At 38.2% G+C, this 18,348-nt stretch overlaps 1 protein-coding gene across 15 annotated transcripts in view; it reads right to left on the bottom strand.

Moving 5' to 3' along the window:
* Positions 1-18,348, bottom strand: part of FRYL (FRY like transcription coactivator) — a 245,331-nt gene that overhangs the window by 48,012 nt on the left and 178,971 nt on the right. For 10 of the 15 annotated variants that reach the window (XM_070614997.1, XM_070615000.1, XM_070615003.1 and 7 more), the window contains 12 exons: positions 18,153-18,252; positions 16,913-17,081; positions 13,582-13,841; positions 13,080-13,220; positions 9,379-9,547; positions 7,477-7,561; positions 6,763-6,875; positions 5,653-5,803; positions 4,885-4,988; positions 3,798-3,983; positions 1,637-1,841; positions 308-429 (listed from right to left, as the gene is read on the bottom strand). In XM_070614997.1, coding sequence (XP_070471098.1) covers positions 308-429; positions 1,637-1,841; positions 3,798-3,983; positions 4,885-4,988; positions 5,653-5,803; positions 6,763-6,875; positions 7,477-7,561; positions 9,379-9,547; positions 13,080-13,220; positions 13,582-13,841; positions 16,913-17,081; positions 18,153-18,252 — 1,805 coding nt within the window. The remainder of the gene's footprint in view (positions 1-307; positions 430-1,636; positions 1,842-3,797; positions 3,984-4,884; positions 4,989-5,652; positions 5,804-6,762; positions 6,876-7,476; positions 7,562-9,378; positions 9,548-13,079; positions 13,221-13,581; positions 13,842-16,912; positions 17,082-18,152; positions 18,253-18,348) is intronic. The other 5 variants (XM_070614999.1, XM_070615001.1, XM_070615005.1 and 2 more) reach the window with 1 other exon arrangement.

Raw genomic sequence — 18,348 nt, 5'->3', positions numbered from 1 at the left:
TTATCTCTACATGTTCCTTTAATGTCACTGTTTCATAATGCGTTGTAATTTTATGATGCCACCATACACAAAACTAAGAAGCCCAGCATGTCACAAGTAGCTTCCTTATTTTTAAGTAGTAACTTAATTTGTCTTCAACCCACACAAATCCGTTATCACTGATAAGTTAAAAACAAAAAACCTATCTAAAACTTTTTAATTTAGACATAACAGCTAACTTTTTGCTAACCATTATCAGAAGTTTCGACATCACATTAAAATATCTCATTGAAAGTAAATATTATCTGAAATATTTATTGAAAGATACCTGAGCTCGACTGCTTAAAAACGGAGACCACATGTTTTAAAAACGTGGTTAACTGCTCAGCACTCTTTATGCTAGGATTCTTGGCAGAAACATCCTCATGGTTCCAAAGGGGTCCTCTTTTTCTGAAAACAGAGAATAGATTAAGTCCCCTGGTTTTTAACTTATGTTGACAGTTCTACTCGCCTAACATGTGCCTTTGCAATTAGAAAGGAGAGTAGTTGAAGAAATCTAATGGCATGCCACACAGTCTATAGCTTACGTGCATGGATCGATCTGTAATGATCTATAGCAGGCAGAGGGAGACTCAAGCCACATATAATTTCAAAGTCTCCCATCGTTAACGTCAAATTCTTTCAGCAGTAGTAGGAAGAGATAACAAACTTTGCCAAGTGAGAAGAGTACTAGTTATTGCTTTATAAGTCAAAACACTATAATTTGTAGAGGCTGGATTGTATTTAGATTGTAATGCAAAGAAAATAATTTACTAGCTACAACTACAGGCAAAGTTTAGGACAGAATAACATCCTGTTGATTCTTTCTTGGAACTGTCTTTGCATTTTCAAGGCCACCACCTTGCTTAATAAGGGTTAAGGCCGTTATTACCACAGGCCCCAAGTGCCCTGGAGACCTTTCACATGGTCACGCCGCCTCCAGGCCCTTCTGCCTCTGATTCATCCTCCTCACTGCTACAAGGCTGATTTTCTCAACATACTTATTTAATTGTGCCTCCCACCCTCCCCATCCAGCTCAGAGATCTTCAACAGGGCCTCCTTTCTTGGAAAATAAAAGATCTGTAACGCAAGGCCTAAGCTTCATTGCCCTCCAGTTTGAATCTTCCCAAACTTTCTCATCTAGAAAGCCCCTTTCCTCAGCACCGCAGCTGGACCGGGTCCCTCATTATCCCAACACACTTCTCTTCTCACGCCCCTGTGACTCTGCTTTCCCTGCAGAACACAAGCCCTTTTCTCCTCATCTATGTTTCTTCCTTACTTATAGTGCCTTGCAAACAGTAGACCATAAGTAAACATGTGATGACTGACTGATAATGTAGCTAATGGAAGTGGAACATGTATTCAGATAATACTGTATTCTCTTTGGGCACTTGGCATCCAGACACAATTAAGGCCCTCCTTAAGTATAGCCGTGTGAGCGCAGAAGAAGAAAGTCTTTGGTGGCATCAAATCTTCTGAATATCGCACAATACAAACCCATGTATTTCAAATCAATGGCACTTCAGAAAACAAAAATGTGGTTCACCGTAGCTGACGAATGAGGGAACAGCCTAACACACACGTGTGTTGCTGGAACGGTAAGAGCTGCAAGTGTTACCTTGAGGTGATGAATTCCATGAGGGTTTTGACTTTTCCATCCTGCTCGACTGAGATGTCGACCTCGCTGAGGAGAGTGGTGTGTAGATGCGACACGGCCGCGCTGCTATTTCCTAAGCTGATACTAGACGAGGTAGAACTTGAACTAAGCCCTGAGTCAGTCATAGGGGAGGGCTGGTAATCAGGTGTAAAATCATTAACGCCTGCTGGGAGAGAGATGGCCAGCCATCAATACCCAAACACAGAAGAATCTCACACAGCACTGAAAGCACTCAACTATTGTTCCTTATAGATTGTATGGGACACCCAGGGACGCTGTTAGCACAGGTTGATGCAGATCAGCGCTCCTTCTGTTGGGGCCTCATAAGCACCACATGACATCAGGCGAGTTTTTGGGCAAACATTATTTTCATAGCCAATTATTAAAACTCAACTGCTTGGATTTACTGTGCAGTCCTCTGCTGCCATCTGCTGAAGGAAGTTGAAAGTGGCAGTTTCCTACGATTTTGGCATATTTCCTCAACATGTGTCAAGTCAGTCACATTTCTATAATGTGAACTGACTTTTTAATTTCTTATGGAAAGGATTCTTCTATACTTTCTGCTTCATTTTCCTTAAGGAAAGATTATTTTAAAGCCAATTTGTAACATTTATATTATTTCAATATTAAACAAATAATTTTAAAGGTTATTACCAATGCCCGTATTTACAAAATGGCAAAAGCAGCCTTAAAAACAAACTATGAAATTTTAAATAAAGATTCTTTAACATAAAAAATGCAGTAAACTTTTTCCATTCAGCTTTGAATCATAGTTTTAAAAGGTAAAAAAGTTTCCTAATAATTGTTTTCTTACCAACTATAGGGTCTTAAGTATATAACAGGGTTTTAACTAATAACTTTAAAATTCATTAACCCTGTACCTGACATTATATGACTAGGAAAAAAATATTATTTCAATTTTTAAAAATAATTATTTTCTATACCATCTATTATTAACCTGATAATACTGATGAATGGAATAAATAAGTTAGAGCTAGTAGGAATGAAGAAAATATAGCTTCCAAAGTTAAAAAAAAAAACTACTCAGGGGCTGGCCTGGTGACGCAGCGGTTAAGTTCGCACGTTCTGCTTCTCGGCAGTCCAGGGTTTGCTGGTTCAGATCCCGGGTGCGCACATGGCACCACTTGGCAAGCCATGCTGTGGTAGGCATCCCACATATAAAGTAGAGGAAGATGGACACAGATGTTAGCTCAGGGCTAATTTTCCTCAAAAAAGAAAAAAAAATACTCAATAATTAAATAAATTTTATATTCTCATTAGTTTGTACCTCATTACTTCACAATGTTTTTTTTCTCTTTCTGGTGAGGAAGATTGGCCCTGAGCTAACATCTGTGCCAATCTTCTTCTATTTTATGTGGGATGCCGCCACAGCACGGCTTGACAAGTGGTGCTAGGTCTGTGCACAGGATCCAAACCTGCAAACCCTGGGCTGCTGAAGAGGAGCGCGCAAACCCAACCACTATGCCACCAGGCCAGCCCCCATGTTATTATTATTATTTTTTGCTGAGGAAGATTAGCCCTGAGTTAACATCTGTGCCAATCTTCTTTCACTTTACATGTGGGTCCTGCCACAGCATGGCTGATGAGTGGTGTAGGTCTGTGCCTGGGATCTGAACCCACAAACCTGGGCAGCTGAAGCAGAGTGCGCCAAACTTAACCATCACATCATGGGCCTGGCCCCAAAATGTATAACATTTTAACTGCAGTAAATATAATCAAGTGAATAAAAAATTTTAAATGTCTATCATTGTCAGTTTTTCAGATCTTGAGAGTAGGAGGAAGCTAATATAAGTTCGACACCTTTTTCATAACTAGTGGTCAATAAATTAAGCATTCTTTCATTGTATCTTCAACTTACACGTTCAGAACTTAAAATTTTATGACAAAGATTCTTAAAAGCAATATGGACTCAAATCCTGCAAGTTCAATTCCTTCTTTAACTGGTTAATAAATGATGTAAATGGTGCTTAAAATAATAAAACTATATTCATAAAAATGTTCTCTAGTATTTCAACTTTTATTTAGTTGACTTTCTCTATTGTAGGATTCCAAATTAAGGAAGTACGATTCCACTTTCAAATTGTATTTTTAAAGCAAATACCTGTGAAGGTATAATCTAAGTGTGTAATTTGTTTGACTGTAAGCACCCTGGGCTCATTAAACTCCTTGTTCCTGAGAAGGACAGAAGCAACAGTTCGGATGTTACTGCTGGATCCCATTACTATTAGTAAGTGCAGAAGCAGGCGTTTACAATGTTCATAGACCTCAGGGTGGCAGTGGTCAAACCCTAAAAAGGATAGTAGAAAATAATCATCAATAAAGAGAAATAATGAGTCTTCTTGCAATCAAAGTCATATTTTAAAGAAAAGCAGAAATTATATGAAATATTTTGTGGAAGATCATGTACCACATAAAGATTTTTTGTTGGCCTAGGGTTCACATATGCTTTTCTAATAGTCTATTGTACTAGGGAGAATCAAGATAAGTTCTCAATGTGTTTTATGTCTAAAATTTAGTACTCTTTTAGAAATTATTACCGTTACATAACACTAGATGTAGATGAATTTTAAAAAGGCAAGGATTTTTGGAGCCTAGCACATAATACAAAGACAATTTATGTTTGATTACTGAAGGAATGAAGTAATAAATATATAATAAGTGTGCATTATCAGGAAAACTTAGGAGAAGATGACTATGTTGATTTGCTTCAGGAAGCCAATCCTAGAAGCTTAAGAAGTGTTGCCAATGTGATGGATCCCACGTGTTTGTTACAATGGGCACAATGGAGTGTCAGCTGTGATAAGCAGAGTGTCCACAATCCAATTCTTTTGGGACTTGGAACTCATTTCAATTTCCCAATTACTCTGAAAGTTCCAAGCCCCAGAGGTGAATTAATTTTACTCTTGCTATGGCTACAGAATTTTTTCTGCTAGAGGGTTTACGTGTTTGTGTGTGTGGTGAGAGAGGCAGTAGGATAGGAATAGGAGTGGGGATAATAGACTTGTTTGTAGTTAAAAGAAAGGCTAGAAATAACTTCCCACTAGACCACGAGAATCACAGTAAAAAGTGTCATGGAAATAACATACAGAAAACGGGAACAGAAACATGTAGAAACTTTCTTAAAACTATATTGCCTTTAAATTATCACAAAAATATGAAATGAAGGAATTAGAACCAATATTTATTACCTATAAAAATTGCATGAAGAAGAAGATGGAGGTAGCTTCCCCATTCCACCTTCACACTATGATCAATGATCAGATCAGTCAAAAGGATTACGGCTATGTTACACCTGTGACAAATCAGAGAGTTATTAACATTTTACTAGGGTAAACCTAGAGAAAATCTTATGTAAATTACTTGAAAACTTTAATATTGTATTTTATGGAAAAATACAACTTCTCAAGAAAAAAAGAGGAAAAGAGATACAGGCAAAGAAACCGTTAAGTGATAGTTTTAGAAAAAATATATCTACTAAGAGCTCCTCGAAGTCAAGGGCCATATTTTCTTCATCTTCAACCTTGAGAGCTTAGCACACTGCTTGCCACATAGTAGGTGTTCAATTCACGTTTGGTACATTAATAAATTCTGAAAGAATGCAGTTAACTGTTCTGTTGTGATTTTGCTAAGTAGAATTCAGTTTAACTCAATTCAAAATAATAGTGCCTACTACCATAAAGCAATATTTTTCAGATGTAGTAACTGGGTCCCAGAAAGGTCAAGTAACTATGCCAGACACCCAGAAAAGCAGCAGCAGAATTATATTTAATATTATTAAATGTAAACAGAATTCTAGTTTTTAGATCTCTGAAAATCTAAACACAGTGATCTAATTTGTTGCAATATCTAAAGAAAGAAGATTGCTTTTATCCTGTGTCATCAGATAGCATAAAGAAAGCTGAAAGTGTTAAGCGGCAATTTGGCTCATATGAAATAGGAATGACGCTGTAGTCCACCTGTGAAGAGGTAATCCAGGTGATGATGTTTCAGGCAAGTAATCCACCAGTGGTGACCAGCAGCCTCCAGCTGGTGGGAAGGGTAGTGGCTCTCCTTGATTATGCTCCATCACTTTCAGTCGCCAATTAGAATAAAGTGGCATTGAATCACCTATCAAAATAAAATGATCTCATTTTCTACACCATCTATTTTCTGCCAATATAAGCAAACTCTAGTAAGACGCCAACTATTTATAGCATTGGAAAGTGCTAAAAAATAGTTTCCCACTACTTGACATATATTTGCTAGCGAGACCTGAGTACAATGATCAAATTAAGCAAATCAGAGAGAGAAAGCGTTATCAATTCAGGTTCCATCCTTTATATCAAAGCAAAACTACATTAGCACTTCATTATGACTCCATAATTGATGTCCAAGCCGAGAGACCACATTATAGGTACAGCTGCCTTGTAGCAAGGGCCTTCTGGTAAGTTACTCAATTCTAAATTTCCTGAGATAGGGCCAACACAAACCTATTTTAAAAGGAAATCAGCTCTACCACAATGGGGCTGCAGGGTGCAGTAAATAATGCAATCAGGAAATGTGAATTCTGTGTGACGTGGGTAAGTCACTTAACCTCTCTGGACCTCAGTTCCATCATGTGTAAAATGAGGATATTGGACCAGATCATCTTCAGGGTCCCTTCCCAGTTGGAAGGCTTGTGTTTTGATTCCACCCTACCTCAGTGTTACAGTGAGACTTCGGCAGATTACTCACTTTGCAATTGCAAGGGAGAACTTTTTAGGAAAACGTGAGTCCAATGGAGAAAGCGCAAACCTGTTCAAGAAAGCAGCCTGGTGCTAGTGTCTGTTCTCTGATGCTTCTTGAGAACCGATTCTTACGTTTCCTTTGATTTATCTACAGGGAACCTGCGCTTTTAAAACAAATTTCCCCCACTCATGCTGCTTCTTAAAATCAAGATATTTCAGACTATGTCAGAACACCACTAGTGGCACTTAAATACTCTTCTTAAAAACAATTTATTGGAAAAAATATATTGATTCACTCTAATATAATTAATAAAACACCTCGCCATTGTAGTTATTAAAAAAACATTTGGAACTTATTACTTTTTTCTTCTTCATAAGATCCTCCAGAGCTGCTACTGTATCGAGATTCTAGTCTGTGATGTTGACGGTTTAAATGACTGTTTAGTCCACTGTAGATGTCTAGGTGCACATAGCTACGGGAATGATCATCGCAGTTAGTCAAGGTCAAGGTAAAATGGTATTTGCACTTTATATTTCACTTTCTATGTTTAAAAAAGAACACAGTACACAAAATATTAACAAAAGTTTACTACATATTAATATTTACTATGTAGTAATATATTTATATTATTTACATATAATTATTAATATTAATATATAATATTAATATATATTAATTTCCATCTTACAATTCAAAAGCTTAAGCTTTTAAGTCAATTATTTCTACCTGAAGATTTTCCTAAATTGTTGTGGTAATAATGTCTGATGAAACTTATTTTCTACCAAACAGGCAGAGTAAATATCCATTTAGACGAGTTTAAAAATGCAGCAACACAAAATGTGCCTGACCATATTCCACGTCTTCCTCCATTCAAGCAGATGAAAGAATCTAGCATGTCAGCACCTTTAATGGTGAGACAGTCAATGTGGAAAAATCCCAAAATGCAAATGTATTTCTTCACTAGAATTTTAACACAATGAAATACGCATTCCAATGCAGAAATTACCATTTATTCTGATGACAGTCAGCGTCTGTCAAACTGAAAGGCTAATGAGGGACAGAGAAGGACTTACCCCTCTTCCATATTCTCTTTTATGGGCTTATTATCAAGATTGCCCTCTGTGGGAGCTACCATCGTATTGCTACTGGAAGTAGTTCCTGTAATCAGAAATAAAACAGTATCTGTGAATTTAAAGCCAGTGATAACTCAATAAGAACAAAAGACTTCAAATTACAGATGTTAAAACTCCACTAAACTGAGAGCAAGGTGATTTTTTTACAAAGGAATGTATTCATAATGACCAAGAGGGAAAGGAGACAACAGCAACAAAATTTTGGATGCTGGAAAACCAATGGACAAGAAGTAAGTGTTAAGAGGGCTGAATCCAAAGCTGGTAGTGGGGGAAACAAAGAAGCTTCCATATCTATGTTGCTGAACCTCCCAAAGGCTCAGGAATTAGTGGCATCAACGACCTCTGGAAGCAGGGGTTGAAGGTGGCACTAAAAATGGCAAGATTGGTTGAGAATCTATTTCAGAAGTAGGTGGTCCCTAAGACCTATGCCCTTCCCTCTTGTAACTGGGTGGCTGTCTCTGTCCACTTCTAGACGTCCTTTCTGATGAAGACTAAATCAGAAGATTTCTGGACTAGGGCACACCACATCCAACTGAAGGAGCAACTCTTTACTGGGAACAAGAGGATTAGGTGAAAATATACACACCCAAATTTGAGACTGTATCCCCATGTAGCTTTCTTACCCCACGGGGCTAAGGGCAGGCTTGAAGACCATGATGTGTGTGTGTGTGTGTGTGAGTCTACAGATTCTACATATTTGTACAAACACACACACACATACACTCACAGCCCTACACCTCTACTTTAGGCAGATGACTAGTAGAGTTTTCTCTGGGGAATCTGATTAGTGCAAGAAAAAAGATCTATGGACACTTACATCAGTGAAATCATTGCACAACAAATAACAAGTCCATAAATTCCTTATATACCTACAAAACATTCAATCCACTTTTTAATACTCCACTCTTTATGAAAAGACAGATCCAGAATTGGTAGGCTTTTGAGAAAAGCACTTACTAAGACAAATCAAAACAAACAGCAATATAGAGAAAATAGGAACTTTTCTTGGGAGAAGAAAACTTTATCAGATATAGAAAATAATCCAACCATGGAACATGAATAGGGCACTCAAAAAAATTCTATTTTTTTTAAAAAAAAACCTCTTTGGAATTAAAAACATTCTGGCAGATAAGAAAAATTCAGTAGAAGCATTATTAGATGTTGACTAGAAAGGAGAACAAAAAGCCTAAGAGATGAAAATGGATAACAAAAAATAAATTATAAAGATATAAAAGATCTCTAATTATACAGATAATGTTGTTATTAACATACTGAAAACATTTAATATAAACTGTTTAATATAAACTGAATGACAGAGTTTCATCGAAATTTAATCTACAATAGCCTAAATATTATACTGATTTTCAATGGAAGTTATTCCACCAGGGACATAGTTTCTTCGACTCAAAATATTACAATCATCATAATATATGTATTTACATAAAAGTATAGACACTCACATGATTGGATACTATGCATGATATATGCCCAATAATTCTAGTATGAAATTACAGACTAATTTCAATACGTAAGCATTTTCTATATTGAACACTAATTATATTCATCACAGAATGCATTTGTTAGATAAGGAGACATAAATCTATATTCCAGTTCTGAATAAGTATGTAAATACATTTCCCGTCTGTAACATTAAGAACCCTTACAATGTCAAATTTCTTTACTCATATGAGGATTTACAAAGTCTCGAGTTAATTACCATATATGACTCAGGTTTGCCTTCGTTTTCTTGATGATGAGGTTTAAAGCAAACCCTTGCTAAAAGGAACAGTTATGTGAAGCTTCTCTTTGGGGACAAGTGATCAGTTCTAAATGACTTCCCACCTGAGGTGACGGAAGGGATCTTATAGCTGGAAGTGATGCGGTAATACGGGGGGTTATCCATGTGAGTGACGCCCGAACTGACAGGATCCGTCAGCTGCAGTTCACTCACCAGTTCTTCGAGCAGCTGCATTGTTTTATCTCTACCTAAATATACAATAACTTTCTTTACCTGCCGCAAAAGAAGAAGCAAAAGTCTTATCTCATAAGTTTATCTTGAGACAAATTTTATCAAAGTAACTTTAAGTAGTAGATGAATTAAGTACAATCTAAATTTGAATAGACATTGATCAGCAATAAGACATTAATCTGCTTTACAAATACTGTGCTCCCTCTAGCCCTCAACATTATATATAATTAGGATGACCTGGATACATTGTTTAATGGTTTCCACAATGTTATCTACTTCCTTTACTTTTTGGCTTTTTTTTTTTTTAAGAAAAGCAAAAGAGAGTTTGCTTTCCTATAAGCCAGTTTCTTTTCTTTTTTCTTTTCTTTTTTTTTTTAAAGATTTTATTTTTTTCCTTTTTCTCCCCAAAGCCCCCTGGTACATAGTTGTATATCTTCGCTGTGGGTCCTTCTAGTTGTGGCATGTGGGACGCCGCCTCAGCGTGGTTTGATGAGCGGCGCCATGTCCGCGCCCAGGACTCGAACCAGCGAAACACTGGGCCGCCTGCAGCGGAGCGCGCGAACTTAACCACTCGGCCACGGGGCCAGCCCCTAAGCCAGTTTCTTTTCAATGGAAAAGCTTTTGATTAGTATCATCCTAAGGTTTTCCCTCATATTTTAAGTCAGCCAGCCCTTAAACCCAGGATTTATCTTTTATTCTATCTTCCTCATTCTGTATATCCAACACAGCAGTACCGAGTAGTGATTAAGAGTAAGGATCTAGAGCTAAACTAGAACTCAAACTACACAGCCTGGCCTGGAACGCAGATCTAACACTTACTAGCTATGTGATCTGGAAAGTGACTCTCGGTTTTCTCTTCCGCAAATGGGGACAATAGCATCTACTTCATACAGTTTTTAGGATGAAATAAGTTAAGATTTATAAAGCACTTTAAAAATGCCTAGTACATAATATGAGTTAAATAAGTGAAAACAAAATTTTTGTATGCATTATATGCATGTTTTAGTAATATGTATTAGAGAAAGAGCTTACTAACTGATCAGCCTATCTCTTTTTTTCTCCCTCCTTTCTTTTTTTTTTTTTCCAGGAAGATTAGCCCTGAGCTAACTACTGCCAATCCTCCTCTTTTGGCTGAGGAAGACTGGCCCTGAGCTAACATCCATGCCCATCTTCCTCTGCTTTATACATGGGATGTCTACCACAGTATGGCTTTTTGCCAAGCAGTGTCATGTCCGCACCTGGGATCTGAACTGGCGAACCCCGGCCACTGAGAAGCGGAAGGTGTGAACTCAAATCACTGTGCCACCAGGCCGGCCCCATCCCTCCTTTTTTTTTAATTCTTACTACTCAAAATGTGGTCCTAGTAGCATAGGCAATATCATCTGGAACTTGCTCGAAATACAGAATCTTGGGCCCCACCCTCACCTCCAGAATGAGAACTAGAACAAGATCACCAGGTGACTCCCATACATACAGATGGATGCGAAGCTGTGCTTCAGATGACCCCTGGACAAATCTTAAAACATTACATCATACCAAAAATCTTACAGTGCTTACTCATCAATAACGGTCCTACACACAGCTCTTCATCCAACCCCCTCCATCTATTTGCTAATTCTCTGTTCTCAGATCAGCCTCCTCTGACCATGCCAGGTGCATTCCTGCCTCTGTGCCTTTGTTATGACTGTGAACACCTCCAGCTGACACTCCTGACCCTAATCCTGTCAAGTCTTCCAGCCCCCCCCCCCCCCCCAACTGTGCTGCGTTCACATGAAGCTTTCACTGACTTTTCCCAAACCATCTGACTTGGAATTCCAGCTCTAAGAAGTGATACAGCTAAATGGCTGCGTGACTCTGAGGAAATTACTCTTCTCTCAGCCTTGTTTTATTCACCTGTGAAAATGCTATAATAATCTTACCAAACTCACAGATATCTTCTGAGAATTAAATGAAATAATGTAGATAAAGTTCATGAATCATGCCTGGCTTATAACAAGTGCTTAAGAAATAATAATTAAGAAATTAATATTATCGTCATTAAAAATGGCTCTTTTTAAATTCCTGGAAAATGCCTATTTTCTGAATTTCATCTTGGCATGAATTATAACTTCATACCTGTTTCTAGTTCCAGCCCCAGTTCACTCATTCATCTAACTAATGGGCACCTTCTAAGTGCCAGGCACTCTTCTAGGCTCTGGCCAGACAGCTATGAACCCAGTAGACAAAAATTCCTGCTCTTAAGGAGCTCACAATCACCTGGGTTGATTGAGGCAAAAATAATGAGGCAAACAGGTAAAATATACAATATGTTTGACAACAAGTGTGAGGAAAATCAATGAAGCAGGGAAAGGAAAAAGAAGAGTAGGAGTGTGGGGCAGGGCATCTGTAGTTGTAGATAGGATAACCAGCCAAGGTCTCAATAAGCGGACGTTTGAAGAAAGCTCCAAGGAGGTGAGGGAGTGAGCAATGTGGCTACCTGGGGAGAGAGGAAAAGTACGTGCAAAGGCCCAGAGGTGGGAATGCCTGGTGTGAGAGCAGGGTAGCAAGGGGGTCAGCAGAGCTTAGGGGGAGGGAGCCTGAGGGAGAATATCAGCAGATGTGGTCAGAGAGGTAATGTGGATCATGTTGTTCTGTCCCATACACCGACCTTGCTTTAAGTGCTTCTCAACGAATATTAATCCTGTGACATGCCTCCAGAACAATTCTTTCAGTAGTCAGGTTAACTCAGGCAACGCTGGGTAAAGCAAAGCTATTCAATGGTGTGTTTAAAATAGAATCTGTAAGAACTTTTAGAGCAACATTCTGCAGCTAGTCTTCTGTGGAACACACTTTTAGGGAATGCTACCACGGGATGGATAGCTCTATCTATGCACACACACATACGTGTGTTTGCACACATGTGAGTATATTCAGTTTAACCCTCATGTTTGATGGTTTCATATTGTTCTCTTAACTTGAGCAGATTTTAGTACTGCTTTCCCCCTAGAAGGCAAAGACTGTTATATTGTTCATTGTATATCTCTTACTGTGCTTTTCCCTTGCTTCCAGAAGCCTTAGGTGCAATTCTACAGGCACTGAGCCCTCACTCACCATCCTGCTCTAATATCCCAATGCCAGCTCCTGCCTAGCAGAAACTATAAACATCCTCAATTTTGTGGTCTCTTCTTCACTATCACTTTCTCTCGAGCAGCATCTCTAAACCTCCCAGACGGCTGTGGTTCCCAGATCATTCCCTCTCAGTACTCTGCAATTTTCCCTTGTAGCCCTTATCAAGACTGCACTTTATTAACTTACTGATTTATTCATTAAATAAATCAGGTGTAGGTTCAGAAAATAAAATCTGTATCACCCATCAGATTGTAATGCCCAGAATCTAGAAGAGCAGCTGGCCTGTGATGAAACTAGAAAATACTGGTTGAATGCATCAATGAGTAAATCCATGTGCGATTTCCTGACTGTCCTCATCCTGGCCCTGGCTTTGCCTCTGCTGGTCTACTGCGGCCCATGCTCTGAGATTATAAGACACCAGGTAAATATTTTTGAAAAAAAAAGTCAAATGAACTTGAATACATACGTAAGGCAAAAGGCTTGGTTCACTATTCACTCCACAAATGCTGATCAAAAAGTGCAAAATTATTTTCAGGTTTTTTGGCCAGCCATCTGCAAGTGTGGTCCACACATTCTCCACCTCTGACCAGGCCAGCTCATCACCATACTAGATGCAGGAAGCACAAGACATACTTCAGTAATGACTGTCTATTAAATTCCCAACTTGTCACATCATGCAATATCAGAAAATAACATTTTTATGGACAGCTTTAATTGTTTCCATGCTTTAGAGGAATAAGCATTTTTTTCAACAAATCTGTACATAAATATCATTAATCGCATATGATTTTAGCTCCCTCCCCAAAAAGATATTTTATATCTACTGAGATATTTTTTAAAGACAGGAATTTATAACGTACATATGCTTATCACAGGATTATCTAATCTCTTCATCTATTTCTAACCTTGTTGACTCCTCGTAACTCAGTAATTTTGGGCAGCAACTGGAAACACAAACTCCATTTTACCTTTGCTGTCATGTACATCAGATTGTTCAAAACCATTGCAGTGGCTTGTGGGGAGCCCCAGCCTTCTCCTCGTAACCAGCGCCGGCTAGTCACCATAAGTTCTCGATCTTTTAAGGAATCATCTTCATCTTCATCATGTCGCCTTGCTGTGGGCAAAGGTTTTAAATCTACCAACTCAATGTTGTTCATCCATGGTAAGAGGTAATGCAGCATGACTTGCCTCCCAGCGGGGTGAGCTGTCTGAATTCTCTGGCTTATCTCTGTAATTGCAAACAAGCCAAAAGAGGGAACAATTGATAGAATTTTGGTTTTCGTTGATTTGTAATTAATTTCAACATCTCATTCTTAAAGAATAGGAAGCCAGATTTTACTCATTATACTTAAAAATTATGAGTACTGTTTCCCCTTTTAATAAATTTGACCTTGGTGACATCGTAAAGAAAAGTAACAGCTAGCATATATCACGTACTTACTTTTTATATAAAATACCATTGATGGTTAAGATAAATAAATACGTACTGTCGGTGGGATTGTAAAATGGTGCAAACACTATGGAAAACAGTATAGTGGTGCGTCAAAAAATTAGAAAGAGGGCTGGCCCCGTGGCCGAGTGGTTAAGTTCACGCACTCCGCTGCAGGCGGCCCAGTGTTTTGTCAGTTCGAATCCTGGGCGCGGACATGGCACTGCTCATCAAACCACGCTGAGGCAGCGTCCCACATGCTACAACTAGAAGGACCCACAACTAAGAATATGCAACTATGTACCGGGGGGCTTTGGGGAGAAAAAGGAAAAAAAATAAAAAAATCTTTAAAAAAAAAAAATTAGAAAGAGAATTACCATACAATCTAGCAGTCCCAATTCTGAGTATATACCCAAAAGAACCGAAAGCAGGGTCTCGAAGAGATACTTGCACATCTATGTTCATAGCAGCATTATTCACAATAGCCAAGAAGTGGAAGCAACCCAAGTGCCCACTGACGAATGGATAATCAAAATGTGGTACATTCATATAATGGAATACTACACAGCCTTAAAAAGGAAGGAAATTTTGTCACTTGCTACAACATGGATGAACCCTGAGGACATTATGCTAAATGAAATAAGCCAGTCACAGAAACACAAATACTGTATGATTGCACTTACGTGAGGTATCTAAAGTAGTCAAATGCATAGAAATAGAAAGTAGAATGGTAGTTAGCAAGGGCTGGGGCAAGAGGAAAAAGGGAGTTAATTGTTTAGTGGGTAGAGTTTCAGTTCTGCAGGATGAAAAATTTCTTGAGATCTATTTCACAATGATGTAAACACACAACTGTTGAACTGTATAGTTAAAATGATTAATATGGTAAATTTTATTATATGTGCTTTTTACCAAAATAAATAAATGCAATTTTAAGATAAAAGACAATCTTTATACATGGATTAAATTAAACTGACCCATGAAGAACCTCAGGTTTTGGTTCTATCTAGGGGAGACTCCTATGATGTGCTTCTTACTTTTACATTCACCTCATTTCATGCTCATGACAAACCCGTGAGGTGGACAGAGTCAGGGTAACTTGCCGGAGGTCAGATAGTAGCAAGTGGCAGAGGATTCAAACACAAGGTTACTTTCAAAGCCCATGAGTTTTTATATACTGTTTAATTTCCATAAACAACTTTAAATAAAAATCTTCTTTCTCCTCAGGCCCCTACCCCTTTTAGATCTTGCACTTACTTACTCACTAGAAGGAGTGAATGTGGAAGCACAGTGATTCGGAACTGGGCTCTGGAATCACACACACCTGGGTCTGAACCCCAGCTCTACCACAAACAAGCTGCCTGACCTGAGGCCAAACTGTCAACCTCTGATCCTCAATTTATTGTTCTGTAAAAAGAGGGTAACAAACTAGTTGCCTCATGGAGTTATTGTGCAAATTCAATATAGTGCCAATGAAGTGCTGAGTCCAATGCCTTGCAAAGAATTCTGCGCAATTCTAACTTTTTCCAAGAATCCCTCTGTTAATACATCAGTGTTATTGCCTCTAGAATGAAATATTAGACCTGGAGCTCTGAAAGTAGTTGAATGAAGAGATCTTGTCTGGGGGAGAGTCCCACAGTGTGTGCGGGAGCTGGGGCCACAGCACTACCAGCTGCCATCCTGACCAATTTCATGACCTTTGGGACCCAGCTGGATTTCTCTGCCTTCTGTGCAGGGGCCTCTAGAAGAAGCCCAGCAGCCCCTAAAAATCAGCATTCACAATGGTGACTACTTTGTGCTGATGACCATCCACGTACATCTTAAAAAGGCTGGCGGGACTGTGCGAGTTGGGGAACAAAGAGGGGCGTGATTGCTGCCATCTACCACTGCAAACCAAAGAGGTAAGCTGCTTTCAGACTGAATGTCAAAAGAACTTAAGTTGCTTTTTCCCCAGTCTGGTCAACTAGGGATGGGAAACAAGCTATTTCCACTGCTGAAATAGGCACTGTGGAAAGACTCCCAAAGAAGGCTAAGGTCACTATGGCTGGAGCCCAAATGAAAGAAAGGATCCACAGCAGAATCTTGCCATCCCCTGGATGCCAATTTTGGTGCATGCCCAGTACTCAGGCGAGACCAAGATCTTGCTGCAGATGAAAGGCAGAAAAGCTAGGGACTGTCTTTCGTGTTACAATTACTTTTCAATTCAAGGGGGTATTTGCAATAGTATGTTCATTAGGCAGAAGGTTAAACTAGATGGATCCCCAAACTGTCCTAAATTTGAGTCCTGGGAGACCCAGATAGATATGACATCTTGCCTGACAACACACATCCCTCATGTTCTAGAAAGGAACCCCTAACAGGAATCTTTCTTGGCCCCAAGGAAAAGAAAGTAGACCAGAAATCAATGTGGGATCCCAGCAATAGTTCTGCTTAAGGCACTGCAGGACCTTTCCCTGTGATTACAGTTTTACTTACACAAAGAAACCTGTATCCTTATGCCAGCCCATCTTTATTACTAAAGACAGGCCAATACATAAGATACACACACTAGAAGATTCAGGAAGTTCTATATCAAAGAAACATTTGTAAATTGCATATGAAGCCCCCTACCCCCTACATTTTTTGTTGTTTGTTTTTTTTTGTGCTGGGGTAGGGTAGAGAAGGGAGGGCAAAGTGTGAAGCCCTGTAAGAAATCTAAATATCATGATAGACTAGTATAAGAGTTGTTATTAAAGAAAAAAAATTCTCTTCTATAAAGACATGTTCTGTTTCGATTCAACCTTAAATTTAATATATTTAAAATTTCCCAAAAGTAGTTTTTTAGAAATGATTGCTAAAGAAAAACTACTAGCCAGTTAGTTCAATGATCATACCTGAGAATATGGCGAGAGTTAGCTCAGGATATGCCCTTGCTAATTCCTCAGACAACTGATAATATGAAACCGAATACAGATGTGGCAGAGGAGACAGCTGGCTGAGTACTCCATCTGTTCTCTGAACCTCCAATTTGTGAGCATAGCGAAACATCTTCGGTTCCAGGATCTACGGGAATGTAATTCCATCAATTTAAGATTCTATGGGTCCTCTAAATTTCAGCTATAATTAAAAAATTACAGTCTTCTACCAAGAAATATTCCAGTTTAAAAAAATATAGTAATATATATTGTACTTAAGATGTTAATTCCTAACTCCAAGAATGTTTGCAAAAGACTCTAACTGTTTACAAGGCTTTACATTCCTCATGTTTGATGGTTTGGGTTAGTAGCATAATCAGAAAACAACTTCAGCGACTTAATACACAATTACTTGAAAAAGATTTACCACTTTTCTAGTTAAAAAATATGACTAGATTTTGTACACAAGATGTATAAATGAAAAACAAATCTTCAAACAGATCTTAGTTAATCACAGATTAAATATGGAATATAAACGAAAAGTCTTTTTGGCATTACACTACGTAAAGAGCTACGCTACTGAACTTTCCTGTTAATTAATCAAAACATTAGGGTATAATTCCTAAGACGGTCCCTACCAGCACCAGTACCACTTCAAACCCTCTGAAAAATCAGCATCTACTTAAATCCCATCCTTAACCTTTGGTTAAGAGTGAAGAGCCTCGTGTTATTATCAATTAGTTAAATATTGTATAATAATGATACATCCACACTTGGTAAGTTAACATTCTAGGTTACTCTCCTCAGTCTAATAAAGACAAAGTATACAAGGTTATCATTAAAGAGCTAATTACTTTCCACTTGGTTCTCAAAAATAATTTGACTCATATTGTTCTTATCTGGTAAACAGAAAATGTTACCTGTACGCACAGGCCCTAACCACTCGATTTTTATAAGTACTCTCACACACCTACAAGTGTGTGTGTGGGATCATAAACATAATCCCTCTATAATACACTTCTGAATATTCATATTATTTATAGACTTAAATGACCCATATCATCTTTGTCTTCTATTTCTAACAATAATCAGGAATTGATACCACACCTCATTATTAAAAATAAAGCTGAATATTAGTATACTTTCAAGGTAAGAACAGATAATTGCACTTCATCAAATCCTGAATAAAAAATTTTTTAATTAACATTTGTTTACAGACCTGTAAAAGTTGCATAGCAACTTCATAGATACCTCGAGAAGAATCAGCTGCTTTAAACAGTATCAGATTTAGGAGCATCACTGTGTCACACTGATAATCCCTAGGGACAAATTTTACATGTTAGGTAAATAATGTTCAGAGGTTTTCAACAAGTTAATAAATATGATATTCAAAGGGCAAGGCTACAGGCATGCAG

The sequence above is a fragment of the Equus przewalskii genome, chromosome 3 (assembly GCF_037783145.1).
Source record: "Equus przewalskii isolate Varuska chromosome 3, EquPr2, whole genome shotgun sequence".
NCBI classification, from domain to species: domain Eukaryota; kingdom Metazoa; phylum Chordata; class Mammalia; order Perissodactyla; family Equidae; genus Equus; species Equus przewalskii.
This window is presented reverse-complemented; position numbering and strand designations above follow the sequence as displayed.